The sequence below is a fragment of the Artibeus jamaicensis genome, unplaced genomic scaffold (genome assembly GCF_021234435.1).
Source record: "Artibeus jamaicensis isolate MK-2021 breed Jamaican fruit bat unplaced genomic scaffold, CSHL_Jam_final contig_482, whole genome shotgun sequence".
NCBI classification, from domain to species: Eukaryota; Metazoa; Chordata; class Mammalia; order Chiroptera; family Phyllostomidae; genus Artibeus; species Artibeus jamaicensis.
The window spans coordinates 14,962,021-14,988,349 of NW_026521857.1; the positions used below are offsets into that span (position 1 = coordinate 14,962,021).

The 26,329-nt window shown below is 36.6% G+C and overlaps 1 protein-coding gene across 8 annotated transcripts in view; it reads left to right on the plus strand.

Annotated features, from left to right (window-relative positions):
• Positions 1-26,329, plus strand: part of EVI5 (ecotropic viral integration site 5) — a 231,629-nt gene that overhangs the window by 179,162 nt on the left and 26,138 nt on the right. For all 8 annotated transcript variants that reach the window (XM_037162019.2, XM_053668269.1, XM_037162021.2 and 5 more), the window contains one exon: positions 15,906-16,001. In XM_037162019.2, the coding sequence (XP_037017914.2) occupies positions 15,906-16,001 (96 nt within the window). The remainder of the gene's footprint in view (positions 1-15,905; positions 16,002-26,329) is intronic.

Here is a 26,329-nt window from a genome sequence, read left to right on the forward strand (position 1 = left end):
CGTACATCCCACATTGTTTTTATTATTTAAAAACATTGGCAATTACTCATCATAGGGGAATGCTTAAACCATAGTTTATTCATTAAACCATAGTTAATCCATACTTGGAATAGTCTGTATCTTTAAGAAAGAATTAAGACCTGTGAGACATATTAAATGAAAACATTACAAATAGTCATAATTCCATTCATGTCTGTTTAAAAGGTATGTGTGTGTATTATGTATATATGCATGTGTGTATATGTAAACATTTTGTATTATGTATATATGCATGTGTGTGTGTATATGTAAACATTTACATACCTTGGAATGTCGGCTGCGATACCTGTCCAAACTGTTCACAGAGGTGGGAGAGGCCTCGGTGCACAGGAGTAAGGGTTGGGAGCTTGCTTTTTATACTATATGAATTTACATGATTACTGTTGTAATTTTTGAAATGTATACATTTGAACCATTTTTAAAGTAACTATTGCTAGAATAGAAATAAGAGTTAGGGGTTCCAAATAATTATAGAAAAGAGCAGCAAAGAAGACTTGTCAACTTAGCAAAAGTGCCATACTCCTCCAGCCTTACAGTCCCTGAGTTGTCCGCTCCTGCCTCCTCCTCTGACCACGTCACAAACAGCACAGCCCTTCACATGTTGTGCTGTAGCAACACCAACCACCTTTTTGCTTTTTAAATAAAAATCATTTCTACATCAAGTTTTTTGCTTTTGCTCTTTCTTATATTTGGAATACTATGCTTCTTTCCTTCTTGATCTGCCCAGTGTGGGGTCCTTCTCATTATTTATAGCTCGACTTACAAGTCACCAAATCATAGTATTCCACGATCATCTTTTTAAAGCATTCCTTCACGTTGTCACTCTCTATTTTATCATCATGTCTTTTTTTATTTCAATATCTCTTATTCGTGCCTGAAATTATCCTCACTTTAAAAACGAACTCATACTCACACATAATAAATTAAAACCTTGTTTCTCTTATTTACTGCTGTGTTATACCTTGTGCCCTGGCATGTAACAGGTGCTCAAAAAATAATTGCCGAGTGAAATTTAAGGTGCAGAAAACAGCCATGTATAAGAGAGTTTGATATCGTATGTCGAAAGAGCAGGTGGCATGTACTAAATACTTTACACGTAAAGATTCATTTATTTAAGTAAATGTTGCCCCAGAGGTAAACTGAAACTGATCCCATAATTTCCTACCCCAGCCATCTAACAAAATATTGGATTGGCAAAAAATCTGTTGGGTTTTTTTTCTGTAAAATAAAAGACACAGTTTTTCATTTTCACCAATAACTTTAATGATTGGGATATTTTGAGTGTGCTGGCTATCTCTCACTATTGGTTTTTAGTGGGTAGAAGCCAGGGGTGCTGCTAAACATCTCCCAGTGCATAAGACAGGCCCACAGCAAAGAATTATTTGGCCAAAATGTCAACAGTACCAAGAAACTTCACAAACCCCTTTAGATCCATTCCATCAGTTCCAGCACCTTCTCCACACACTGCATAAACCTTGCTTTGCATTTCGGTTGCACTTTTACCTTTCTTGAAATAATAAAGAATAATATGTCAAAAATGTTGGATATTTTCTTCCATCTTCAATATTGAAATGGCTGCACAAAAATTCACCAATTTTGATAAGTTTTTTAAAATGTACGTGAATGTGACACCTGTCACAATACAATCTAACAAAATTGTTTCAAATGAAGTTAAAGAAAACTAAGTGCTACAAAAGCCATAGTGTGGAAAAAATGTAACAGACTTTTTTGGTCAACCTAATAGTAAAAAGTAGTTGTTATTGTCTTCTCCAGGGAAAAAAGCATGACCTAATGCAATAAGCTTTAAAAATGACAGTTAAGGAAAGAAACAGACCACAGGGAAGAGGCCTACCAGGGCTTGGCTGCCAACCGCAACCTTCTCCCTTTTCCCGTCCCTCTCACCAAGCTGTATAGGTAAATCAGCAAAGTCCCCCAAAGATTAGTTTATATCCCAAATGTGGAAAGAAGGAAAATGAGTATGTAATTTCCTGACTAAGGAGTTGTAGAAGTTTCTGGAAGGAGCAACTCAGTGAAAGAGATTGGAAATTTTAACTAAAGGTCCTGGGACAACACGATGAATTTGGGAAATGAACAGAACTCTAAAACCCAGGTTTTGACATATTCCCCAATTTCGTTATACAAGATATTTAACAAAATCACAGAAGAACATGCAGAGCCCTTGTTCAGCTAGGTTCTGCCTTGCCCTGTGCTAATTCTCAGGCTATAGGAAAGTGAGAACAAACTTGAGTTGGAGGGCAAAGAAAGTAGTTTTTAAATGTGGCAGAAAGCATTGGTAAGTAAACCATTTGTTAAAGCCCTTGGAATACCTGGCCAGTCACCCAGCCATGGGCATGGTGCGAAGAAATGGCACAGTGGCTTGTTGTATGTTATTAGATCAGGAAAAGGGAAAGAAACACCATTCAGAGAGACCCCAACCAAAAAGAAAGGTAATTCAAGGATGAGAGGAATTAAATTGCTTCACACTATAAAATGACTAAACATGAACTCAATAAAATTAAATTATCGAAAGATAATGAAAATATATAATGAGGTGGGAAGAAAGATTGTACCATTAAGGAAACAAATTGAAGTCTAATGCATCATCGCCACAAACACAAAGTCTACTCAATAAACAATCCTAAAAAGTGGAGTAAGGCATGGAAGAGAAATTTGAGATGAAGTGATTGTAGAAATTAAGAATGTAAGACACGTATTAGCTCATAGGCACAGATGACAGATTATCTAACACTAAAGAAAGTTGACGTCCCACAACAAATGGAAAGAAGGTATTCAAAACTATAAACAAAAAGAGGTCCCTGAAATTAAGGAAGATTCAAATCTTCAGATTAAAAGGACACCCACCCTATGTTCTAGGAAAATTGGACACAGAGTGCTCCATACTTTCAGAACAGATTTCTTGCAGTTGTATGGGAAGGTAAAGACTTGCCCCCCAGATTTCTCATAGTACATTCAATGCCAGCGACCAATGAAGCAGTGGCTGTGCTGCATTCTGCAAAACGATAGCCACTAGCCACATATAGTAATTTAAACTAATTTAAATTAATCAAAACTTAAATCAGTTCCTCAGTTTCAATAGCTCAGTAGCTCAATAGCCTCATATATAGTAGCTGCTAACTACCATAAGAGACAGTGCAGGTAGACAACATTTCCATGATCCCAGAAAGTTTTCTCAGTGCTAGTGCATAAAAGTCTGACTTTGGGTGACCCAAAAATATTATAGCCAAACAAGATGTCTTTCAAATGACATATTGAAGAAACATGTTGGCATTTTCCAGCATGGAAGGACCGATGGGATACTAATCTCATGACCCTTAAAAAAAAAAAAAAACCAAAAACTACTGGGTAGTGAAATCCAGCTTAAAACAAGTCAAACTAAAGAACTAAGAAATGCAGATGCTATTTGAAAACATGGGTGGTGAATATTGAAGTAATTTAAATACAGAAAGATACATGAGTTACATAAAAGAAGCAACACCATTTTTAGAAAAACAATTTTAGCACACACCCTGCTGTGATTTGTCTCACAAATATGGGACTAGGAGTGAAACCCGACTGCTACCCTGGCTTTTCCCTAACAAGCCATGTGATCCTTGGTAAGTTAGCCAGCCCCTGAGTCTGTTTAATCCTCTAGTGCTGTTGCAGCCAGGTTGTGCGTAGTTCAAGCCATCTATGAGGACAGCACAGATAAAAGGGCCATGCCAAAAAAGAGAACTTGTTATTGATCTATCAAAGTAGAGATAGTCTTGCTAAGAGAGAAACAAATGATGGTACAGAGTATGGAAACAATAGGACTAGGCCACAATAATGAAGCTGGAAGAAGAGGATCCAGGAAAATAACAGCGATGGGTAGTGAAATAACAAAGATGAATGATGTTTATATAGGTCTAGAAAGGCTTTTTGGAACTAATTCTTCAAGAGTCTTAGTATCCCGAGGCAGCACTCCCCAAAGGCCTTGTCAGGTCTTAGCTCGGCCAAACCCGACAGTGTTTATCGTTAGTAAAGGGGATGCAGCACCCACAAGAGCACCCATTTGGAATTTAATTTTGTGATATTAAAAACAAACAGTGCACCCCTGTTTTTTATAGCTTAGTTGATAGCATAAAAAACAAAAAACAAAACCAGGAAACAAAAGTGCAGATGAGTCTTTCACTGAGATGATGACTCCCATGACATGGAATGTGAGGATATTAAAATAGGACAATTGCAGCTATCCAGAAGATGAAACTTAGAATCAGATTTTCTTTAGCTACAGAGTTGAGGTTTTTTAAGTATATTTTATTGATTATGCTGTTACTGTTGTCCCAGTTTTTTTCTCCCCTTTAGTCCCCTCTTCCCTGTACTCCCCAACCCTTCAGCATTCCCCCAGCCTCAGTTATGTCCATGGGCTATACATATACGTTTTTTGGCTTCTCCATTTCCCATCCATTCTTAACCTCCTCCTGTCTCTTTTATACCTACCATGTATGCTTCTTATTCCTGGTACCTTTTCTCTTCATTCTCCCCATCCTCCTCCCCACTAATAAACCTCCATGTCATCTTCATTTCTGGAATTCTGTTCCTGTTGTAGTTGTTAGTTTTTGTTTTTGTTTTTTAGGTTCAGTTGTTGATAGTTGTGAGTTGTCATTTTACTATTCATATTTTTTATCTTTTTCTTAGATAAGTCCCTTTAACATCTCACATAATAAGGGCTTGGTGATGATGACTCCTTTAAATTGACCTTATCTGAGAAGCACTTTATTTGCCCTTCCATTCTAAATGAAAGCTTTGCTGGATAGATTAGTCTTGGAGGTAGGTCCTTGCCTTTCATGACTTGGAATACTTCTTTCTAGCCCCTTCTTGCCTGCAAGGTTTCTTTTGAGTAATCAGCTGATAGTCTAATGGGAACTCCTTTGTAGGTAACTGTTTCCTTTTCTCTTGCTGCTTTTAAGATTCTCTCCTTATATTTAATCTTAGATAACTTAATTATGATGTGCCTTGGTCCTCCTTAGTTCCTCCTTGGTTCCAATTTCTTTGGGACTCTCTGAGCTTCCTGGACTTCCTGGAAGTCTGTTTCCTTTGCCAGATTGGGAGAGTTTTCCTTCATTATTTCTCAAATAAGTTTTCAATTTCTTGTTCTCCCCCTTCTGCTTCTGGTATCCCTGTGATTTGAATCTTGGAGCATTTAAAGTTGTCCCAGAGATTCCTCAGCCTCTTGTCTTTTTTTTTTTTTTATTCTTCTTTCTTCATTCTTTCTGGCAGGATATTTATTAATTCCTTTTGTTCCAAATCATTAATGTGAGTCCTGGTTTCCCTTCCTTTCACTTTTGGTTCCTGTATATTTTCCTTTATTTCACTTTATATAGCCTTCATTTTTTTCCCTTCACTTTGTGACCAAACTCAACCAATTCTGTGAGCATCCTGATTACTAGTCTTTTGAGCTCAGCATCTGATAGGTCAGCTATCTCCTTGTCCCTTTATTCTTTTTCTGGAGTTTTGATCTGTTCTTTCATTTGGGCCATATTTCTTTGTCTCTGCACACCTGTTACATTGTAAGGAGTGAAGCGGTGGGTATTTGCCAGGTTGGGGCATCTCTCTGCTGAGTTTTGGTGCTGCCTGTTGGGGAGGGGTCAGAGAGGGAATGATGGCACTTGCTTGGCTCTCAGCCAGCTTTCAGTCACTTTCCCACTACCCACGAGTGGATTGCGCCCTTTCAGGTGCTGATCCCTGGATGGGTGGTTTTTGTACATTCTAGGATCTCCTGGGCCTTTCCAGTGGACTCTCCTGTGAGACTGGGAGTTTCTCCCACCTTTGCAACCAACCCCCAAAGGATTTTACAGCCCGAGGTTCTGAGTCTTTAGTTTTTTGCTCTGAAACCCTGGGTTTCATGGTCCGTGTCATTCCCATTGTTCCTACTGACTTACAAGCTGTAAATCTGCCAGCCCCTGCCGTGTCCGTGTGTCCGCCACCTTGCTCCACATCCTCTCCACCCGGCTGCACATCTCCACACCTCCTATCAGTCTGGACGAATACTTGGTTGTCAGAGTTCCATGCAGTTTGATGGTTCTGGTGGTTTTTGTTTTTAAATTGTTTTAAAAAAAAGTTAATCCTTCTTTTGGTTGTGTGGGAAAGTGAAGTGTTTCTACACACACCTCCACCTTGGCCAGAACCACCCTAGGGTTGTATTTTTTAAGCTCTGAGCACTGTCTCAGTGAGCAATATGAAGTTTAATGTGCGGCTGTTTGATGCTCTCTTTAGTAAGTCCTCTTTCTTAGAGACTTCCTTGTGACTAACCCTGTGTTTTTCCCAGAATTTAAAGTCATCTGCCACTTTTTAAAATATTTTTGTGAAGAGACAAATGACAGACTAAAAGGCTCTTGTATGTTTACAATGATGTTAAATGTAGAGAGAGTTTTTTGGACCACATTGTTAAACTTATGGGTTAGTCTGTTAATAAGAGGCAAAAATGTCTTAGTCTCTGCTTACTCTCTTCACCCAGTAACACACTAAGTGTACATTACATTAGTTTTACTTCATTGCCTACTTGGTTTGAAAAAGGAAATAAAAACAGCGCTGTGCGTGGAGTAATATGCAACTTTTAGACTTGGCCTCTTCAAAGATATTAAAGATGTCATTTAAAAAAAGCAGAGTGACTACTATAGATTTAAAAAGGCTAAAGAGACATAATAACCAAATGTAACCATGAACTTTGGTTTGATTCAGGACAGTAATAAACATCTGGGGCCTTTTTAGGGAAATTTAAATAGGAACTATGCATGTTCAATGAATATACTATGGAATTGCTATTAATTTAGGTGGTATAATGGCATTTGGTTATGTAAGACAGTTCCTTAGTCTTAGGAGATGCATACTAAAATATATAAGTAGTGAAATGTCTTATCTGCAGTTTACATTCAGATAGATATAAATAGAAAATGAAAGCAAATGGTGCAAAATAGTAATTGGTGAACGGAGCTGAAGGGCATGTGGGTATTGTACTATTTAGATCTATAGATTTGAAAATTTTGAAAACTAAAAGGCTAGAGAAAAATTTTGTAGGATGTAAGTAAATATACAAGATGCTTTTATATGATTTAAAAATAATTTTGCCTCCTGATCTACGGTGCTTGCTGCTACCTCATCCATGTATATAGTCCATTAACTGGTTAATTTCTTTTTAAAAAGCCAAAAAACTTCTAAGCAAATTGTCTGGTTGTAGAGAGTATTAAAAAGCCTATGGCTTGAGCCCTGACCAGTGTGACTCAGTTGGTTGGGTGTTCTCACACAGAACGAAAGGTCGCTGGGTCTCTAGTTCAATTCCTCGTCAGCACACAAGCCTGGGTTGTGGGGCACAGTCTCAGGTTGGGGTGTGTATGACAGGCAATCGATTAATGTTTCTCTCCTCTTCTTCCTTCTTTTTCTCTCACTCTAAAAATAAATAAATAAACTCTTTTTTAAAAAAGCCTATGGCTTGTAACAATGGCTTTTGAAATCTGCTATCTTCCTGTCTAAGGAAGTGTCCTTCATGTGGCAAGATAGGGCAAGTTACAACCAGCATTAAAAACACAGATAAAGAAACAGACAAGAGTGGATTTCTAGGCATGCGTGCCACAGTATCTGTTTTTTAAATGAGGCTGACTAAATTTGTGAGTTTAAACAAACCTGGCCCCTGCCTCTTCTCTCACCTCCACAGTATTTTTTAAGATTATGTACTGCTAAACCCCACTTTCCCGCCAAACACTGATTCCAAGCAACTTAATGCATTCATCTCAGTTTTGGTGCAATGTAACAAGTAAAAACATGCTCCTTAGAGCTATGGAGAAAACATTTCACATTTTCTCCTCAATGTTCTGGCTTGAGGAACCACCACATGTAATTATTCAACTTTCTGAAGAGTGTGTGGGACTATGGTAGATGTAGTTAAGGTATCTCTGATTAAAATGTCCACTTTCTACTGTGACCATTTACACACTGCACAAATACAGTCACTTTTTCCTGTTGACTACAGCATTTATTGATTTTTCAATCAGCTGTAGCAGAATATGTTGCATATCCTGTAACACAGTATGTGGCTCATTCCACCTCTACCTGGTCCTTTCTCTGATTACAGCTCGCACAGGTGCAGGGAGGAAACAGCGAGTGTGTTTGCCTAAAGCCATTAATAAACAGTTGTAAGTGGTCAAACACCAGAATCACTGCTCTCAGTAAAATATTTCTTTCCACACACTTGTGCGTTATATTAATGGATATAGCTGTTTGATTATATCAACCTGTTACCTAATAAAAAGTTTAGAGAATTGAACTTCATCTTTCCCTTATTCACTGCCATATCTCCTCATTAATATTCATGCTTTTAAGTTTTTAAAGAATCATTTTGCTGGTCTCCAAATATTTGGTTTCTCTTTATTCTTTAGAACAGTTATCTTAGTTTTCAGTCATAGGGGTCATATGTGGAATTTTCTCAGATCCTAAACATTTTATTTAGTTCCTCATCATATATTACTAGACTTTAAAATAATATTTTCTCTTTGAGAGGTAGGTTAACCAAGAAAGGGATTTGAGTTCAAAGTTGAACCAAACTCTGTAGACAGGGAACTGACCAGCTGAAACTAACATAGAAATAATGTGAAGTGAAACTGATAGCAGAATTGAAAGAAATTAATTTAAAAACCCTTGACAATTTTCCTCTATTTTTGTTTTTAAATATATTCTTTCTGGAAATGTAGAGACTATTTGTAAATAAGGTTATGAATCTTGGTCATTACCACATTTACCATTGTGGTGGTAGTTGAAAGAAATACTTCTCTCTTTTTATATGTAAAATTATAGTAAGTAATTTTTATGATGAGAGTAAACGCAAAATATTTGAGATCCTTAGAAAGTATGGTTAGAGTAATTTATAATTAACACATAAGTAGAATTTTGAGTTTGTGTTAAAAAATAGTTAATTTTCAAAGGTGGTTCAAGCTGGGGTATTTCAAGCATAGGTTTGCACACTAGCAACGTCAGCATCACCACTTCTGTAGCTTTCAGAGTGTCCTGATTTTTAAGCCCCATTCCCAGAGAATTCAGTAGGTCAGAAATGGGTTCTTTTCATCTATATGTCTACAAAACTCCCAAAGTGATTTTTCTCCATAATCATCTTTGGGAATTAGTATTTTAAGCATTTCCTAGATTATTTTGTTTATATTTTTATACTAATTTAGCCATATTTTTAAAATATTTTTTCTTTTTTTTTAAAGATTTTATTTATTTATCCTTAGAGGGGAAGAGAAGGAGAGAGGGAGAGGAATATCAATGTATGGTTGCCTCTCGTGAGTCCACTGCTGGGAACTGGCCTGCAACCCAGACACGTGCCCTGACCAGGAACCCAACCGGTGACCTTCTGCTTCACAGGCCCGTGCTCAATCCACTGAGCTACACCAGCCAGGGCTAAAATATTTTAAAATAGGTTGTTTTTACAGATAACAGAAAACCCAATTCTGAATTTATGGCTTAAATAACAAAAGGGATTTATGGGCTCATGTCTCTGAAAAGTTTGAAAGTAGTGTTGCTTCAGGAAGTTTGATTGGGGTTCCAACTTGTTGCATTTGAACATGATTCCCAAGGCTCTGCCTTTATCATTTTTCTCCTCAGGAGGTTTTTCTTATTGTGTTAAAATGACTAGTAGGTGAGCTTTATACCCACATATCTTAATTTCCAGAATAAGAAACTATACCCCATGATTTCCAGCAAAAGTTTTTGAAAACCACACTATTTGAACAACCCCTGAATCAATCACTGTGCAACACAAGTGTGATTATTCTGTTAGATTTAAACCCTACCAGGCAGGGCCTGCAAAGGGGTTAAGGATGGGGATCATTCCAATCCTAATACCACTACATAATGAGGGAGAGAGTATGGATCTTGTGGTAACAACCATAAAATCTACTACAAAATACAGAGATGAACTGTAACTCAGCCCTCTCTAAGAGTGTATTCTATTTTAATGAGATACTAACTTATATGATTTAATCATATTACTTTTTAGTGTCTTAAGTTTCCAATAAAATGTGAGGTAGTATCCATTCCTAGAGCGAAAGGTAGATTTTAAGTGAAGAATCACTAACCTTTCGTGATAGATATCTTTTCACAAATGTAAATGAAGTCTGGTGTGGACCAAGTGCTTGCTTTTTAGCAGATGGGAGGGAGAGACAATGAATTGTTTTTATTGATGACTTCTTCCTCCTGTATTTCTTTATGGAAAATTTTAAACATACAGAAGTTGAAAGAATTATATGATGAACACCATAAACTCACCACCTCCATTCTAAAATTAATATTTTGATGTGTCTTACCTATTGCTTTATCAGATACTCACCTATCCGCCATTCTGTCTACCTTATTTTTATTCATTTCAGAGTAAGTTAAACTTATTATACTTTACCTCTAGTCACTTAAACATGGATATTACTAAATAGAGTTATAGATGATGAACTGTCGATTAAGAGGCTTATGTACAAAGCTCTATGGTTTAGAGCCTTAATATAAATTAGATTACTATAGATATCATAATGGTAATTGCTAAAATAATTACTCAAAGATAGATCCAAGAGCAAAATGTACTTTTTCATATGTTACTTTATGCCCTAAATATAAAGTTTCTTTTATTGTATGCCAAAAGGAAATGTATTTAAGGTCTTTTCAGTGACATTACAGAACACCAAAATTGTCAATGTGTTGCAGCTCTTTAAGTTCATTACTTACCTAATTAGTTTTGTTTAGGAAAGCTATTAACTGGCAATATGTTGTCATCAGCTACACTGCCCCCCACCAAAAAAAAACCCTCAGGAAAATCAGGTTCCTGGTAATTTATTAGTATAGCTGACATTTCCCCACCTGCTTATCAGAAAGAGCATTGTGGACATTGCTTGAAAATAGAAAGCTTAAATATACTTACAAAAAATCTTACTATTAAGTAATTGAATGAACTGTCTCACAAGGGGAATTAAATTGATACCACTTCTTAGAATGTAACAGTTCATTCGATTTTGGGGGGTTATTATAAATATATATAGTTACTCAGTTTTTGCATTTTTATTGATTTTTAGAGAGAGGCATTGAGCTGTTGTTTCACTGATTTATGCATTCATAGGTTGATTCTTGTATAAGCTCTGACTGGAGACTGAACCCGGAACCTTGGTGTATCAGGATGATGCTCTAACCAACTAAGCAACCAGGCCAGGGCCAGGGCCAGTTTACATTTAAAGAGGGTCCTTAAAAGACTTTGAATTAACACATTTTCATCAGAGCCCATTTGTAGAACATAAAAATCCCAGACTTCTGGATAAAATATCATTTATACATTTTAATTTATTAAGTAGCATTTACAACATCTCTCACTTGTCACCGGTATTTTTGAAATAGCAGCTATGTTCCCTTTAAGCAGGCTGTTGAATCAGAATACTCCTTGCAGAGCTTTCCAGCTGGTGTGTCTGCCACACTAATGTGCTGCTAATGTGTGACAGGTGTGCTGGGAAAGTGAGGTCTTGTCCTGGGCCCACTGCTGGAGCCAGGAGCTGCTCAGTCACCCTTCTTCTGCCCTCAGTCTAACTGGTGTGCCCTGCAAGTTGTTGTTTGGCTGGGAGTGGTATATCCTGAGAAACAATGATTAATGGCCATCAGTCTGACTTTTGAGCTTTACAAAGTTATATTTAAACCTTAAAAGAATAATTATATACAGTTGGAGTTATTCAAGTGTGCAGAGTTTTTCTCTCTGAAATTCTGCCCTTTTTCTATAATTAATGGAAACTCAAGGAACATCTGGGGTTTTTTAGTCATAAAATCTAAGAGGGCCTTTCCTCCAAAGAAATCAGGGTGTTATAACAAAGTTTTCAGCTAAACCTTACTAAGACCCACCTTTGGAGGAAACAGCTCTTTGGACTCACCTGGTTGCTTTATGTAAAAACAGATTTTGATTCCTATGTTTTTAATTTTTTTTATCCTCACCCAAGGATAAAAAAATGCTTATTGATTCTAGAGAGAGGAGAAGGGAGGGGGAGAGGGAGAGAAACATCAGTGTGAAGGAGAAATATCCATCCATTGCCTCTTGCACATGCCCTAACTGGCACCAAACCTGGAATCCAGGCATGTGCCCTAACTGGGAATTGAACCCACAACATTTTGGTGTACAGGGCTGTTCTCCAACCAACTAGCCAGGGCTGATTCCTACCTTGACAAACTTTTTTTTTCATGTAACTTTCCCTATAAGAAAGAGTTGGTGTTAATTATTATTACTGATTACTTTACATTATTTAAACTTTAAGTATTTCTGCATTGTTGAACCTCTATGTTACAATATTAGAGCTTATCTCAGTTTTGTCATTTAATTGGATTGGGCATAAAGTTTGTTTGGTTTTTCTGTAAAATGGGTCTAGTAGCACTTAGTTGTTTTGAACTTAATTCAAAACAGTTTTCTTAGATTGTATTGTGATAGTTGTTATATCAGCTTGCATTTTTTAAAAAAAAACTTACATCAAAATTGGTGAATTTTTGTGCAGCCATTTCAATATTGAAGAAAATATCTAACAATTATGGCATATTATGCATTATTATTTCAAGAAAAGTAAAAACGAAACTGAAATGCAAAGAAAGATTTATGCAGTGTGTGGAGAAGGTGCTGTGACTGATCAAACATATCAAAAGTGGTTTGTAAAGTTTCTTGATACTATTGACATTTTGGGCAGATAATTCTTTGCTTTGAGGCTGTCTTATGCAATGAAAGATATTTAGCAGCACCCTTGGCTTCTACCCACTAGGATCCAATAGTGGGAGATAGCCGACACAATCAAAATATCTTAATAAAGTTACTGGTGAAAGTGAAAAATTATCTTATTTTATGGAAAAAAACTAAACAGACTTTTTGGTCAACCCAGTATTTTTCCTGAAATTTTTATTGTGTCCTGCTCATATGACACTCTTGCTGCAGGTTGTCCAACACCCTCGGGAACTTGGCTTTTACTGAGGATGAGATGGAAAGGTATCTTTCTCCAAGTCTGATTCCAGACCACAAGTGTCTAGCCTTTCCATCTCAGCCTGAAGGATTTCTTCCTGCAGTACACTGCACTTTCTATTTAATCAGCCATTTCAAGGGAATTAATGTGATGTAATGCTAAGAGTAAAAGCCATTGTAAAGGACAGCTGAACACATATATCCAAATGAGTAATTTTTATCACATCAGCCCCCTGTGGAAGTATGTCTGCTTACTCAGTTGCTGCCACCATTTCTTATGTTACATATGGTACTTGTAAAATGCATTCTATAAAAAAATGGCTTCGTTTATTTTACATCAATGAATAGTCTCCCTTCGTATATATTTTTTCTCTTTCCTTAATTCTTTCTTCTCACTTCACTCACTCACTACTTACTCCCTTCTACTTGACATCACCCTTCCCCACTTTGGGATGTACAGGACTGAGGTGGGATAAGTATATAGCCAAGGAAAATCTTAGGATGAGATAGTCATGACCAGACTGAATTTGGAAGAAGAGTTAAATCATTACATATATAATGATACTTTTAGGAGTTTGGGTTTAACTCCCTTGGGGAAATCTCAGTGTAGGTCTTAAATTATTATGGTAATGAGGCAGAAACCCATGTGCAAACTGATTCATATAATAAAGGGACTTTATTGGTACATATAAATGAAAAAACAGGTAGGAAAGGCCTCAGAGATGATTTAATTAGGACTCTGACTTGGTTTCTGCTCTTCAGTTGGTTCTGCCCTTCTCTGGCCAAATAATATTTTAACTAAATTTTCAAAGTATATATATTTTTCTTAAATACAGGCTTCTGGCTAAAATTCTTAGGTATCTTTTGTATATATTTAAGAAGCCTAGCATATTTGAAATGTAGTACTTATTAAAACAGATCTTTGCTTAGGTGATTTATGTGTGATATTCATGTGTTTAAATATATAATAAAAGTTTTAGAGCCTATAGAAATTGTAGTTGTTTTTTTATAGCTATACAAATATTAGTTACATCAAACTGCTTCAGCAAGCCGTATTTCATAAAAGGTGTTTAAGGCATGTTGCCAAAAGAAAAAGAACAAAAAAGCAATAAGGGCAGGCAGGGGCTATAACAGCAAATTTTCAGCCGGTGTGACTGCAAGATTTTTTAAAACCTGTGTGATACCTACTATATAGTCAGGGGCACTGACCTCTTTTCCCTTGGATTGTCAAATAAGAAAATGACAACAGTAGTAATTTAGTGTGAATAAATCAAAATTATACCTATTTTTTTCTCAGGCTGGCAAAAATATATATTTTTTGGTGTGCTGCAGAATTTTAATAATTAGTTTATATGTGCTATGAGATGAAAAAGGTTGAAAACCACTGGCTGAGAGCAATGGCTTGATGAAAGGGTTTGAGAAACAGACAGGGTGTGTAAGAACTCAGTTGAGGTGTCAAGACTGATTAGTACAGAAGAGCAGTTGTGTTGGGATGGTACCCTGACTACAGAGGCACTACCCATCCTGTTGCTGGAGTAGTTCTAGCTAGTTCCTCTTTCTGCCAAGGACATCAGGGGAAGGTGTGCAGAAGGAGAGTAGAGGGGAGACCTGGCTACAGACAGAAGTCTAAACCAGGTGATGCCCAAGGTCCCTTCCTACTACGAATGGAAAGATAGCAGTAGGTGTCTCCACACTAGAAATTGCTCTTCACTGCAACCCCTCACTCCCAAGGCAATTGTATAGGACCTAAGGCACATTTTAAAACCTACTTTAAAAAACAAACCTATAAATACTTAGATATCAATAAGGTGACTTTTATAGGACTTTCAAAGCTCTCTCAAATCAAAATGTGTCTTGGTGCTCTACACAAACTGATATTGAGTTATCTTCAAGCTGTATTCTTGAAAGAAAATAGCAAATATAGAAGTGTATACAGTACCTATAGTACAAGTAAACATATGTATGTATACATAAGTGTTTGATTATATATGTGTAAAATATGATAAGACCACACTAAAAATCTGTTAACAATGGTTGTCTTCATGGAAGGCAATGAGTGGTTGGTGACTTAAAAGTAACCCAGTGCATTTCTGGTTTCAGGAGTTACTCAGTAGTTTAAGTACATGTCTCTGGATCAGAGCTTCTTAACATTTTAAGCATCACATGTGACTTCCTAATTACAGATAATCAAGAGATCCAAAACAATCCTGTTTTCACTCTCTAGTAAGCCCTTTATCTTAAAAGTTCACATTGGTTTTCAGGTGACATAAGAAAGAGGCATCCCCTCCCCTTCCCAACCTATATCCCTGGAAAGTGGTCCCTAGGAAGGTCTGCCACTAGCTCTGAGGAGTGGAGGTACTTAATCAGCCTGTGAAGGACTCCAGCACACATTCCTGGGCTGATTGGAGAGAAGAGATTAAGAGCTGTGCTCCCCTCGTAAGAGTAGTTTGGAGAACTTCTTTGCCCCTTCTCTGTTCCCCAATCAAAAGCAGATTGCCAGTGCAGCTATAGGAGACTCACCATATTCTCAACTAAGCATTGAATCGCTTACAGAGAGAACATCATTTGCCCTCAAAATAACTGGATAAACGGCTCTGAAATTCTAGGGTAACTTTTTCACTAGTGGACCCACTTAACTATTGATTTCTAAGAGTCTCTGAAAAGGTAAATTGTATTTATTGTAAATCAGTTCCATTAAGCATTATTTAGAAATATTCAGTGTAGCTTACTATGAATCATTTTTTTAAATAGTTTGACAACAGACCTTGTTCATAATTTAGCCAATTAAAAGATATGCCACTATGCTGCCCTATATTTTCAAATATTTGAGTACATGCTGTGAAAATTCTTTTGTTTGTGCTTTGTTGTCACAAAACAGAAAGAAGAAGGAAAGCTTCAAGGACAGCTTAACAAGTCTGATTCTAACCAGTATATTAGGGAACTGAAAGATCAGATAGCAGAGCTGAATCATGAGGTAAGTGATAAATTTTGATCTTCACATATTTCTTTCTTCCTTCCTCTGTATCGTAACAACACTTTATTTCTGGTTGTGACTGACTCTTTCCTGATAAATGTTTTCTGTAAATTCTCGATTATAATTCTATTTTAGATTCTCTTCTTTTTAACAAGATTGTTTCTATTCCAATATTGAGGATTTATTTTCCTTAAACCTCTTTAATCATAATCTAAAATGGTCAATTGGTATTTACATAAAATATTTTCTTTTTTATTATAATCTAAGAACCCTTGATATTTTGTCTAAGAGTCAAAGTGACTTCAATTAAACTAATTTTTTATAGCAATAGATTTGTGGTATTTACCGTTGTGGAGAGAGGGAAGTCTTTTTACCCTTCTCTTCTTTTTGTCTCCATGGTGGTATTACTGAGATTGCAAAAAAAGGATACTTGCCTAATATCAGTTAACAGATTTCTTAGTATCTGAACACGTTTAAACTGCCACCACCTTGAATCTGTAATATTTGACTCATGAAATTCACATAGTTTTATTAGAGTACTATATTAAGTAATTTAAATTATTTAATCCAATGTGTTGGATTTTTTTAAAAGATTTTATTTATTTTTAGAGAGATGGGAAGGGAGGGAGAAAGAGAGAGAGAAACATCAATGTGTGGTTGCCTCTCACGTGGCCCCCTCTGGGGACCTGGCCCGAAACCCAGGCATGTGCCCTGACTGGGAATCGTACTGGTGACCCTGTGGTTCGCAGCCCATGCTCAATCCACTGAGCTACACCAGCCAGGGCTTAATCCAGTGTGTTTTGATTAGAGAAATACTATTTTGTTAATGTGGCTCTAGGTCAATTTCCTTGTCCTCTATTATTTTCTAATGATAAATATCTTTCTAAATATGAATGGAAAAACACATTTCTCATCTTATCTTGTACAACGATGTTCATTCACAGTAATGAGATTTGAATGGGTAACATAAACCTCTTTGTTAAGAAAAAGTCATCTTGGCCACTGAGTTAATTAAAACCTCAAAAGAAAAAGTTTGGGCATTGCCCTTCCCTGGTGTCGAACTCTGCAGTTAAAGTCTGCGTGTTTTGAGTGATGCCTCCTGGAGGTAGTCAGTCAATCTAAGTAAATTCTGAATGAAGAAACAAAACATTAACAAAAATGGTAAATCTTAGATGTGGTTTAATTTGATTTGACATTGTTGGGGGTCATTCCTGTAAATATTGATTTTCAGTCGTGATTTGAGGGATTCAGGATTATGTGTAATTTTTACTTATTTGTATGCATTTTTTATAATCTCTTCTGATCTAGTAGCCACAAGTATGAAAAAAAAGTTACAAATAATCATGTTCTAGAAACCCTTATTTTTGGGGAACCCAAATATTATTCTTTGCGCTCAGATTTTCTCAAGTTAATTGTGACTAAAATAAAACAATGTTTCCTTCATAATTTTGACTTCTAGTGATAAGGAGGCTTGAATGTTGGTAAATTAGGAAAATTATGTGTAGATTGAGTTTATTTCTAACACTAGCCTAAAAATCAGTCAGCAAATATTAAGCTTGCCTGTCAGGTACTTTGACTAAAAATAGTGATATTCTCATCAGGACTGGCAGAAAATAGCTCAGAGGAGGCTTTATTTACTTTAACATAGGATTTTCATGTGTGGCCTGTGAGAGCAATCTTTTATGTTATACAGACATGCATAGAAAATTCATTAACAGGGTGAATTTTCTACTGTTAAAGAGCTGGATTGTGCAAATTAAAAACTCAAACAGTGTGTGATGAAGTGCTTAATTGTGTGATTCAGAGTAAGCCAGGGTGCTGGGCTGAAGCAGACCCTGGTCAGAAAACCTAGTCATGAGGAAAGCGTGATGAGTACGGTGCAGCTGGGGACCACAGGAGCTCAGAGGTGAGAGTGAGCTCAGAGCACAGAGGTTGGGAGTTCAGAGGAGGCCAGAACTGATTAAGAATGTATGTGACTAAGTTCTGGAAAATCTAGTTTATGGTGAATCTGCAAAGCTAGGAGAGATTAAATTTACTTAATAATATGAAATCATTATAGGTCTTCAGTTGGAGATTGCTCTTTATTATGTTTTCTGAGCAGATTTTAATACATTTACCTGTATCAAAGTTTTATAACTAAAGAAAGGATAAATGAAAACAAGTGCAAGATTAAACCAAGATACTGGTTGTAGTATGAAAATTATTATTGGTTAGACCAGCTTCTTAAGAGGGTTAATTAAAGAAGGTCACTTTTTATTCTAGTGATCTCTCATTTTACTCATTTTTTTCATAGTTGACATACAATATTATATTTGTTTTAGGTGTACAATATACTGATAAGACATTTATATAACTTTCAAAATGATCACCCCATTCTTGTAATATAGCACTTCACAATGAAAAAATATGCATATAATCAAAGTCAGTCTAAAATTCCCATTGCAACTTTTGCCTATATGCTAGAATTTGCCAAAATCTTTGGCTTTCAACATAAAAAATTAACTTTCAAATATTAATGAAGTGAGCATGAGCTTATTACTAGTCACTTTGTTGGCTGGTTTTTGTACTTCTCTAAGTGTTGAAGGAAATGTTGAGACACATGTTGCAGATACAGCATTGTTGTGTGTGTTATAACAACTCTGACCACTTAGCATTGTCAGCTGTATGAAACAGTAAAGAGGATTAAGCAGCTTATTTTTTAGGAATGGTGACTTTATTGTTGATTTATAAAATAACAGTATAGGCCAATCATTGTGTCAGATACTTCATGTTTATTATTACTAACCCTCCTTCATACTAATCCCAGTGGTGGTGGTATCCTCAGTTTAATGGATGCAGAAACAAGCTCACAGTGGTTAAGTAACTGACCCAGGTTCAGAATTCAGTTTGGCCTGTTCTTTTCTGTGCTGCTTACAGAGACATTAGATTAGAAAACATGTCATCGATATTTCAAATTTGAAGAATGGCAATTAATGACAATATTTTAACTATTTTAACTGTTATTCTTCCCTTGACACATGAATTTGCATACACCCAGTAAGTGAATGCGCTGTTGACCTGGCCAGAAAAGCCTCTATCTCACCGTTAGCATTGCAAATGGAGCTTTATCTTCACTTTCTGCAGTTTACTGTGATCCATCCCAGTGCTTTCTTTGACTTCCAGCCCCTGCAATTCCTACTCTCATCACCTAATTTTGTTCCTAATTTACTTACTCTTCATAGAAATTTTTTAAATTTGGAGCCTGTTATATCCTGCCAAGATCTTCACAGAAGTCACCGTGAAAATCTTTGCTGTCCCAGACCTGGCAAAAGCTGTGGTCAAACCCTCCTCCCTAACATCCTGCCCTCATTGCATACATAGAAAAGTGCCCGGATCCCAATTCAGGTGCTTTCCTTAGCCCACCTTCCACGTCTACCTTCCCACCTGTCTGTCATCATAGCACCCACTACATACTAGGCACTGGGTTTTGAACTGAAGATCGAGAATGCTGAAACATAATCCATAGTCTCAAGGTGCTTACAGTCTATAATGAAAAGTATAGCATTATAGTAGCTACTGTTCATTTAACTGTCATTCTCTGCTAGACACTGCTAAGAGGTATACTTCCATTATTTCTTTTAAGCTTCACAACAGTCCTATGAGTAGGTAACATCATTGTTATTCACATTTTACATATAATGAAACTGAAGTTCTTGGGTGTTCAATAACTCCTCACGGTCATACACTAGACATGATAGCAGTAGGAGGCTGATTCAGACCGTACGACTGAGCCCATCCATTGCACTTACCTGCCGTATGCTATGTAGCCTCCTTTGAAACATACAGGGGTAAGGAAGCTGGTAACAGCATCTGGGCTGGGTTTGGAAACATGAAAAAAATTTCAGGCAGATTGGACAGCAGGAGCATTTAAACGAACAAAATTGCAGGTACCAGGAATAAATAAACCATCTACTTTCACAGCATACATCTGTCTTCTCATGGCTGCTGACCACTAAAGACAAAGAATATTTTCTAAGTGCCAGGAAAGGAAGGCAGAAGGAGGTAGAAAGTTATTCTCATTTATAAGCCAAAGGAAATGTATGCCAGAATCATGTAGGTATAGATATATTGAGAAATATAATCCTATAGTTCAGCCTAATTACCAGTTGACTAAGATTCTCTGGATCTTTCCAAGCCTTCCTACCATTTATAGTAGTGTTTCATGGGAAAATGAGTATTAAAGAACAGGTTCAAAAAATGTTTTGGAATACAGATTATATGTTTTTACTTGTTCTGTGTGGTGATATGTTCTGATGGATGGATGTTCGAGGAACAGGTAAATTTATTCCATATTAAAAATAGCTCACTTATACTAAAAAATAAATATTTTTTCATTAAACAGTTTACATTTTTTGAGGTAGCTCCATACTGCTTTCCACAGTGGCTGCACCAGTCTGCATTTGTACCAACAGCTCAAAAGGATTCCCCTCTCTCCACATCCTCACCAGCGCCTATTGCTTGCTGGTTTGTTGATGACGGCCATTCGATTGGTATGAGATGATATCTCATTGTGGTTTTAATTTGCATTTCTCTGATGATTAGTGACATTGAGTATCTTTTCATATGTCTGTTGGTCATCTGTATGTTCTCTTTGGAGAAGTGTCTATTCAGGTCCTTTGCCCATTTTTTAATTTGGTTTACTTTTATGGTATTAAGTTTTATAAATTCTTTATAAATTTTGGATATTAATCCTTCATCAGATGTATCAGTGAGGATGTTCTCCCACTGTGCAGGTCATCTTTTAATTTTGTTGATGATTTCCTGTGCTGCACAAAACCTTTCTTTTAATATAGTCCCATTTGTTTATTTTTTCTTTTGTTTCCCTTGCCTGAGGGGATATATCCAATAAAGTACTGCTATGAATAATAGCTGAGATTTTGCTGCCTACATTTTCTTCTATGAATTTAGGTATATGGTTTCAGGTATAATGTTAAAGTCTTTGATCCATTTTCAATTTAGTCTTGTGTGTGGTACAAGAAGGTGGTATAGGTTTATTTTTCTGCACATATCTGTCCAATTTTCCAAAAACCATATATCGAATAAACTATCTTTAGCCCACTGTATGTACTTGCTTCCTCTGTCAAATATTAATTGACACTAAAGGTGTGGGCTCTTATTTCTGGGCTCTCTATTTTGTTCCATTGAGCTATGTATTTGTTTTTATGCCAGTACCATGCTGTTTTGATTACTATGGGCTTATAGTATAGTTTGATATAAGGTGGTGTGACTCCTCCAACTTTGTTCTTTCCAGGATCGCTATTGCTATACAGGGGCTTTTTTGGTTCCATATAAATTTTTGAAATACTTGTTCTACTTCTGGGAAATATGTCATTTGAATCTTGATATACATTGCATTGAATCTTTAGATTGCTTTGGGTAGTATGGACATTTTAATGATGTTAATTCTTCCTAAGCATAAACATGGTATGTGCTTCCACTTGTATCTTCTTCAGTTTTTTTCTTAAGTGTCTTATAATTTTCCAAGTACAGGTCTTTTACATCCTTGGTTAGGTTTATTCCTAGGTATTTTATTCTTTTTGTAGTGATTGTGAATGGAATTGTTTCCTTAATTTTGTTTCCTATTAGTTCATTTTGGCATATGAAAATGCAACTGATTTCCAAATATTAATTTTGTGCCCTGTTATTTTGCCGAATTTATTTATCAATTCTAGTAGTTTCTTGGTTGGAACCTTTGGGGTTCTCTATGTACAGTACCATGTCATCTGAAAATAAAGACATTCTTACTTATTTCTCTCCAATTTGGTTGTCTTTTATTTCTTCTTGTCTGATTGTGTGGCAAAGACTTCCAGTATTATGTTGAACAGGAAAGGTGAGAGAGGACATCCCTGTCTTGTTCCACATCTTAAGGAGAGCACTTGTAGTTTCTGCCTATTGAGTGTGACACTGGCAGTGGGTTTGTCACATATGGCCTGGATTATGACTCGGTATATTTCCTGTAATCCCACATTCCTGAGAGGTTTTTTTTTAAATCATAAATGGGTGTTGGAGTTTATCAAATGTCTGTTCTGCATCTATTCAAGTGATCATGTGGTTTTTGTCCTTCATTTTGATTATGTGGTCTGTTGTATTAATTGATTTGCAGATGTTGTACCAACCTTGAAATCCTGAAATAAATCCCATGTGCTCATGGTACGTGATCTTTTTGATGCATCGCTGTAATCGGTTTGCTAATAATATATCATTGAGGATTTTAACATCTATTTTCATCAGGAATATTGTCCTATAATTTTCTTTCTTTGTGGTGTCTTTATCTGGTTTTGGAATTAGGATAATGCTGGCCTTGTAAAATGAGTTTGGGAGCCTTCCCTCCTATTGAATTTTATGAAATAATTCGAGAAAGAGAGTTGTTAGTTCTTCTCAGAGTGTTTGGTAATGTTACCTGTGAAACCATCTGGTTCAGGGCTTTTGTTTGTTGGGAGTTTTTTTTATTACTGCTTTAATTTCAGTAGGTGTAATCTGTCTATTCAGATTCTCTTCTTCCTGATTTAGTTAGAAGATTGTATATGTCTAGGAATTTATCCATTTTGTCCAGGTTGTCCAGTTTGTTGGCATATAGCTGTTCATAATATTTTCTTACCATCCTTTGTATTTCTTTTGTGTCAGTTGTTATTTCTTCTTTCACTTCTGATTTTATTTATTTGGGTTTTTTCTCTTTTTTTCTTGATTAGCCTGGTCAAGGGTTTTAGGATCTTGTTTATCTTTTCAAATATTTCACATATTTATGCTGTGATCTTTATTATTTCCTTCCATCTGCTTGTCGTGAGATTTGTTTGTTGTTCTTTTTCAAGTTCTTGTAAGTGTAAAGTTAAATTGTTTGTTTGAGCTTTCTCTTGTTTTTTGAAATAGGCCTATAACACTATGAATTTCCCTCTTAGGATTGCTTTCCCAGTGTCCCACAGATTTTGAATTGTTGGGTCCTCATTTTCATTTGTTTCAAGCTATCTTTTGATTTCTTCCTTGATCTCATTGTTGACCCATTCATTGTGTAATACCATGTTATTTAGCTTCCGTGTTTTTATGTGTTTTTCAGTGTTCTTGTGATTTATTTTTAATTTCATAGCATTGTGGTCAGAGAAGATCCTTGATATGATTTCAGTTTTCTTAAATGTATTGAGACTTGCTTTGTGTCTTAACATGTGATCTATCCAAGAAAACATTCCATCCGCACTTGAAAAGTATGTGTTTTCTGCTGCTTTAGGTGAAATGCTCTGAAGATGTAAATTAAATCCATTTGATCTAGTGTGTCATTTAAGACTGCTGTCTCCTTGTTGATTTTCTTTCTGGAAGACCTATTCATTAAAGTCAAAGGGGCTTTTAAAAACCCAACTATGACTGTATTTCTATCTCTCCCTTTATATGCATCAAGATATGCTACATATTTAGGTGCTCCTATGTTAGGTGTGTAAATGTTTACTAATTTTATGCCCTCTTGTTGGATTGTTGCCTTTATTGTTATATAGTGTCCTTCTTTGTCTCTTACTATAGCCTTGAATTTAAAGTCTATTTTGTCAAATATAAGGGCGCTACCCCAGCTTTTTTCCCTTTCCTTTTGCATGAGATGTCTTTTTCTATCCCTTTACTTTTAGTCTGTGTGTATTTTTCTATCTGAGATGTGTCTTTTGTAGGCACCATAAATATGGGTCTTGTTTTCTTACCCATTCAGCTACCCTTTGTCTTTTGGTTGGAGCATTTAAGGCATTTACCTTTCAAGTGATTATTAATAGATACATATTTAGGGCCATTTTATTTTTAGACTATTTTCTTCTGTTTTTTCCTTTTTTTCTTCTTTTTTTTAAAATATTTTATTTACTTTCAGAGAGAGGGGAAGGGTTGGAGAAAGAGAGGGAGAGAAACATCAATGTGTGGTTGCCTGTCATGTGTCCCCCACTGGAAACTGGTCTGCAACCTAGGCATGTGCCCTGACTGGGAATCGAACCACGATCCTTTGCTTCACAGGCCCATGCTCAATCCACTGAGCTACACCAGCCAGGGCTCTTCTTTTTAAAGCAATCTGTTTACCATTTGTTGTAGTACTTGTTTGGTGTTAACAAACTCCTTTAGCTTTTTCTTGTCTGGGAAGCTCCTTATTTCTCCTATTTTAAGTGACATCCTTGCTGTGTAAAGTAGCCTTGGTTATAGGTCCTTGAGTTTCATCACCTTGAATATTTCACACCTCTCTCTTCTGGCCTGAAGTGTGTCTGTTGAGAAATCAGATGACAGTCTAATTGGTGCTCCCTTTTATGTAACTACCCACTTTTCTCTTGCAGCTTTTAGGATTCTCTCCTTGTCTTTAAGGCTTATCATTTTAATTATGATGTGTCTCAGTATATGCTTCTTTGGTTCACTTGTTTGGGATTCTCTGAGCTTCCTGGATGTGTATGTCTTTTTCCTTCACCAGATTAGGGAAGTTTGGGGTCATTATTTCTTCAGATAGGTTCTCAGTGCCTTGCTTGCTCTCATCTTCTTCTGGTATTCCCATGATGTGGGTTTTGTTACACTTCATGTTGTTCTAAATGTTTCTTAAGTTCTCATTTTTTAAAAATTCTTCTTTCTTATTGCTGCTGTGCCTGGGTGTTTTTTCTGCCCTGTGTTCCAAATCACCAACTATGTCCTCTGCTTCATCTACCCTACTGTTTATTCCTTTCAGTGTATTATTTATTTCAGATATTACTTTTTTTATTTCTGACTGGTTCTTTTTTATGTTTTCATGTCTTTTTTTCATGTTTTTGAGCGTCCTTATAATCATTACTCTAAACTTTCTATCTTATAAATTGCTTGCCTCCACTTCATCTAGCTCTTCTATAGAATTCTCTCATTCTTTCATTTGGGATCTGTGTCTTGGTCCTCCCATTTTGGCTACATCTTTGTATTTGTTTCTGTGTAAGGTAGATCTGCAAATACTCTGGTGTAGGCTTTTGTCAGACACTGCTTATGACTGGCCCTGGGCAACCTGTTGGGAGTTATCAGCAATCCACCACATGTGGCTCCCTCTGCTGGGCCTAGGTGTGTACAGAAGTAATCAGGCTGCACACCTAGTTCAGCTTTTATCAGCACCTGGCCCAGGGGAAGGTCAGCTGAATTCTCATAGAGATTTGCCTTACTTATTAAACTAATCATGATATAGCCTCAAGCTGTAATCAGCAGCCCTGCTTAAGCTCCACAGGGTGGGGTGAAGTAATTCCTGTGGGTGGGGCTGTTGCTTCCCTTCAGGGTGATGTCATTCAGAAAGGAGTGCTCACTTGAGAATGATGGCTTCTGCAGTGTGGGGAATGACTCAGCACAGGGATCCAGGCAGCTGTCCTTCCATTCTCTCCCCAGAACCACCAACCTCAGATTCTCCTCAAGCATCTCTAGTCCACTCTGCCCTCCCTCTGCCAGACCCCAGGTTAAGTGGCTACAAATGAAATTTTGTATAGTGCCCTTTAAGAGACTCTGCATCTCCAGCCATCTCTCCCTGATAGACCAAAAATCCACTGCTTTTCACAGCTGAATACTAACTGGGTTCCTTTTTGGCTTTGGTGCTGAAGGCTGGGGAGCCCAGCTTGGAATTTAGGCTCCCCCATACTTATCACGGGGAGCCACCTGACTGCTGAAATATCCCTGTGGAATTTCGTCTGCTGCCCCTGGGAGTCCAGCCAGCCTCCTTCACCTACCCTACCAGTCTCATTGTGGTGAAGTGGTTTCATAGTCTTTTGTTCAAAACTTTTTTGAGATTTAACCATGTTCTTTTTTAAATATAACAGTAGGTTATTCATTCTCATTACTGTATAAATTTCCTATGTATAAATATACAACAATTTATATGTTTATTCTTTTGATGAGTATTTGAATTATTTCCACCTTGGTCTGTTAAGAACATGGCTGCGAGTGGTTATGACAATTTATACTCCTGGGAGCAATGAAAACAATTCTTACTGTTCCACATACTCATCAACATGTGCAATTGTCAGTCCTTATCTAATTTTAGGCATTCTTTGGTTGTAAAGAGATTTCTCATTATAGCTTTAATGTGTATTTTGCTTATTACTGATAAGATTGTATACCTTCCTCCAGGCATCCCGAACAGTGTGGGCATGTAGTAGGGCACTCCATGAAAATGTTTTAATTACTAAATAATTGTGAAAGGCTTTGCTGATAAAGTAACATGTAAGATGAGATCTAAATGCTAAGAAGTGTCCTCGTGTGCAAAAATTGGTGGAAAAGAACATTCTAGGCAAAAGAAAGAACTAACAAAGACATTAGAAAAAAATGAAGTGGACTTGTTGAGA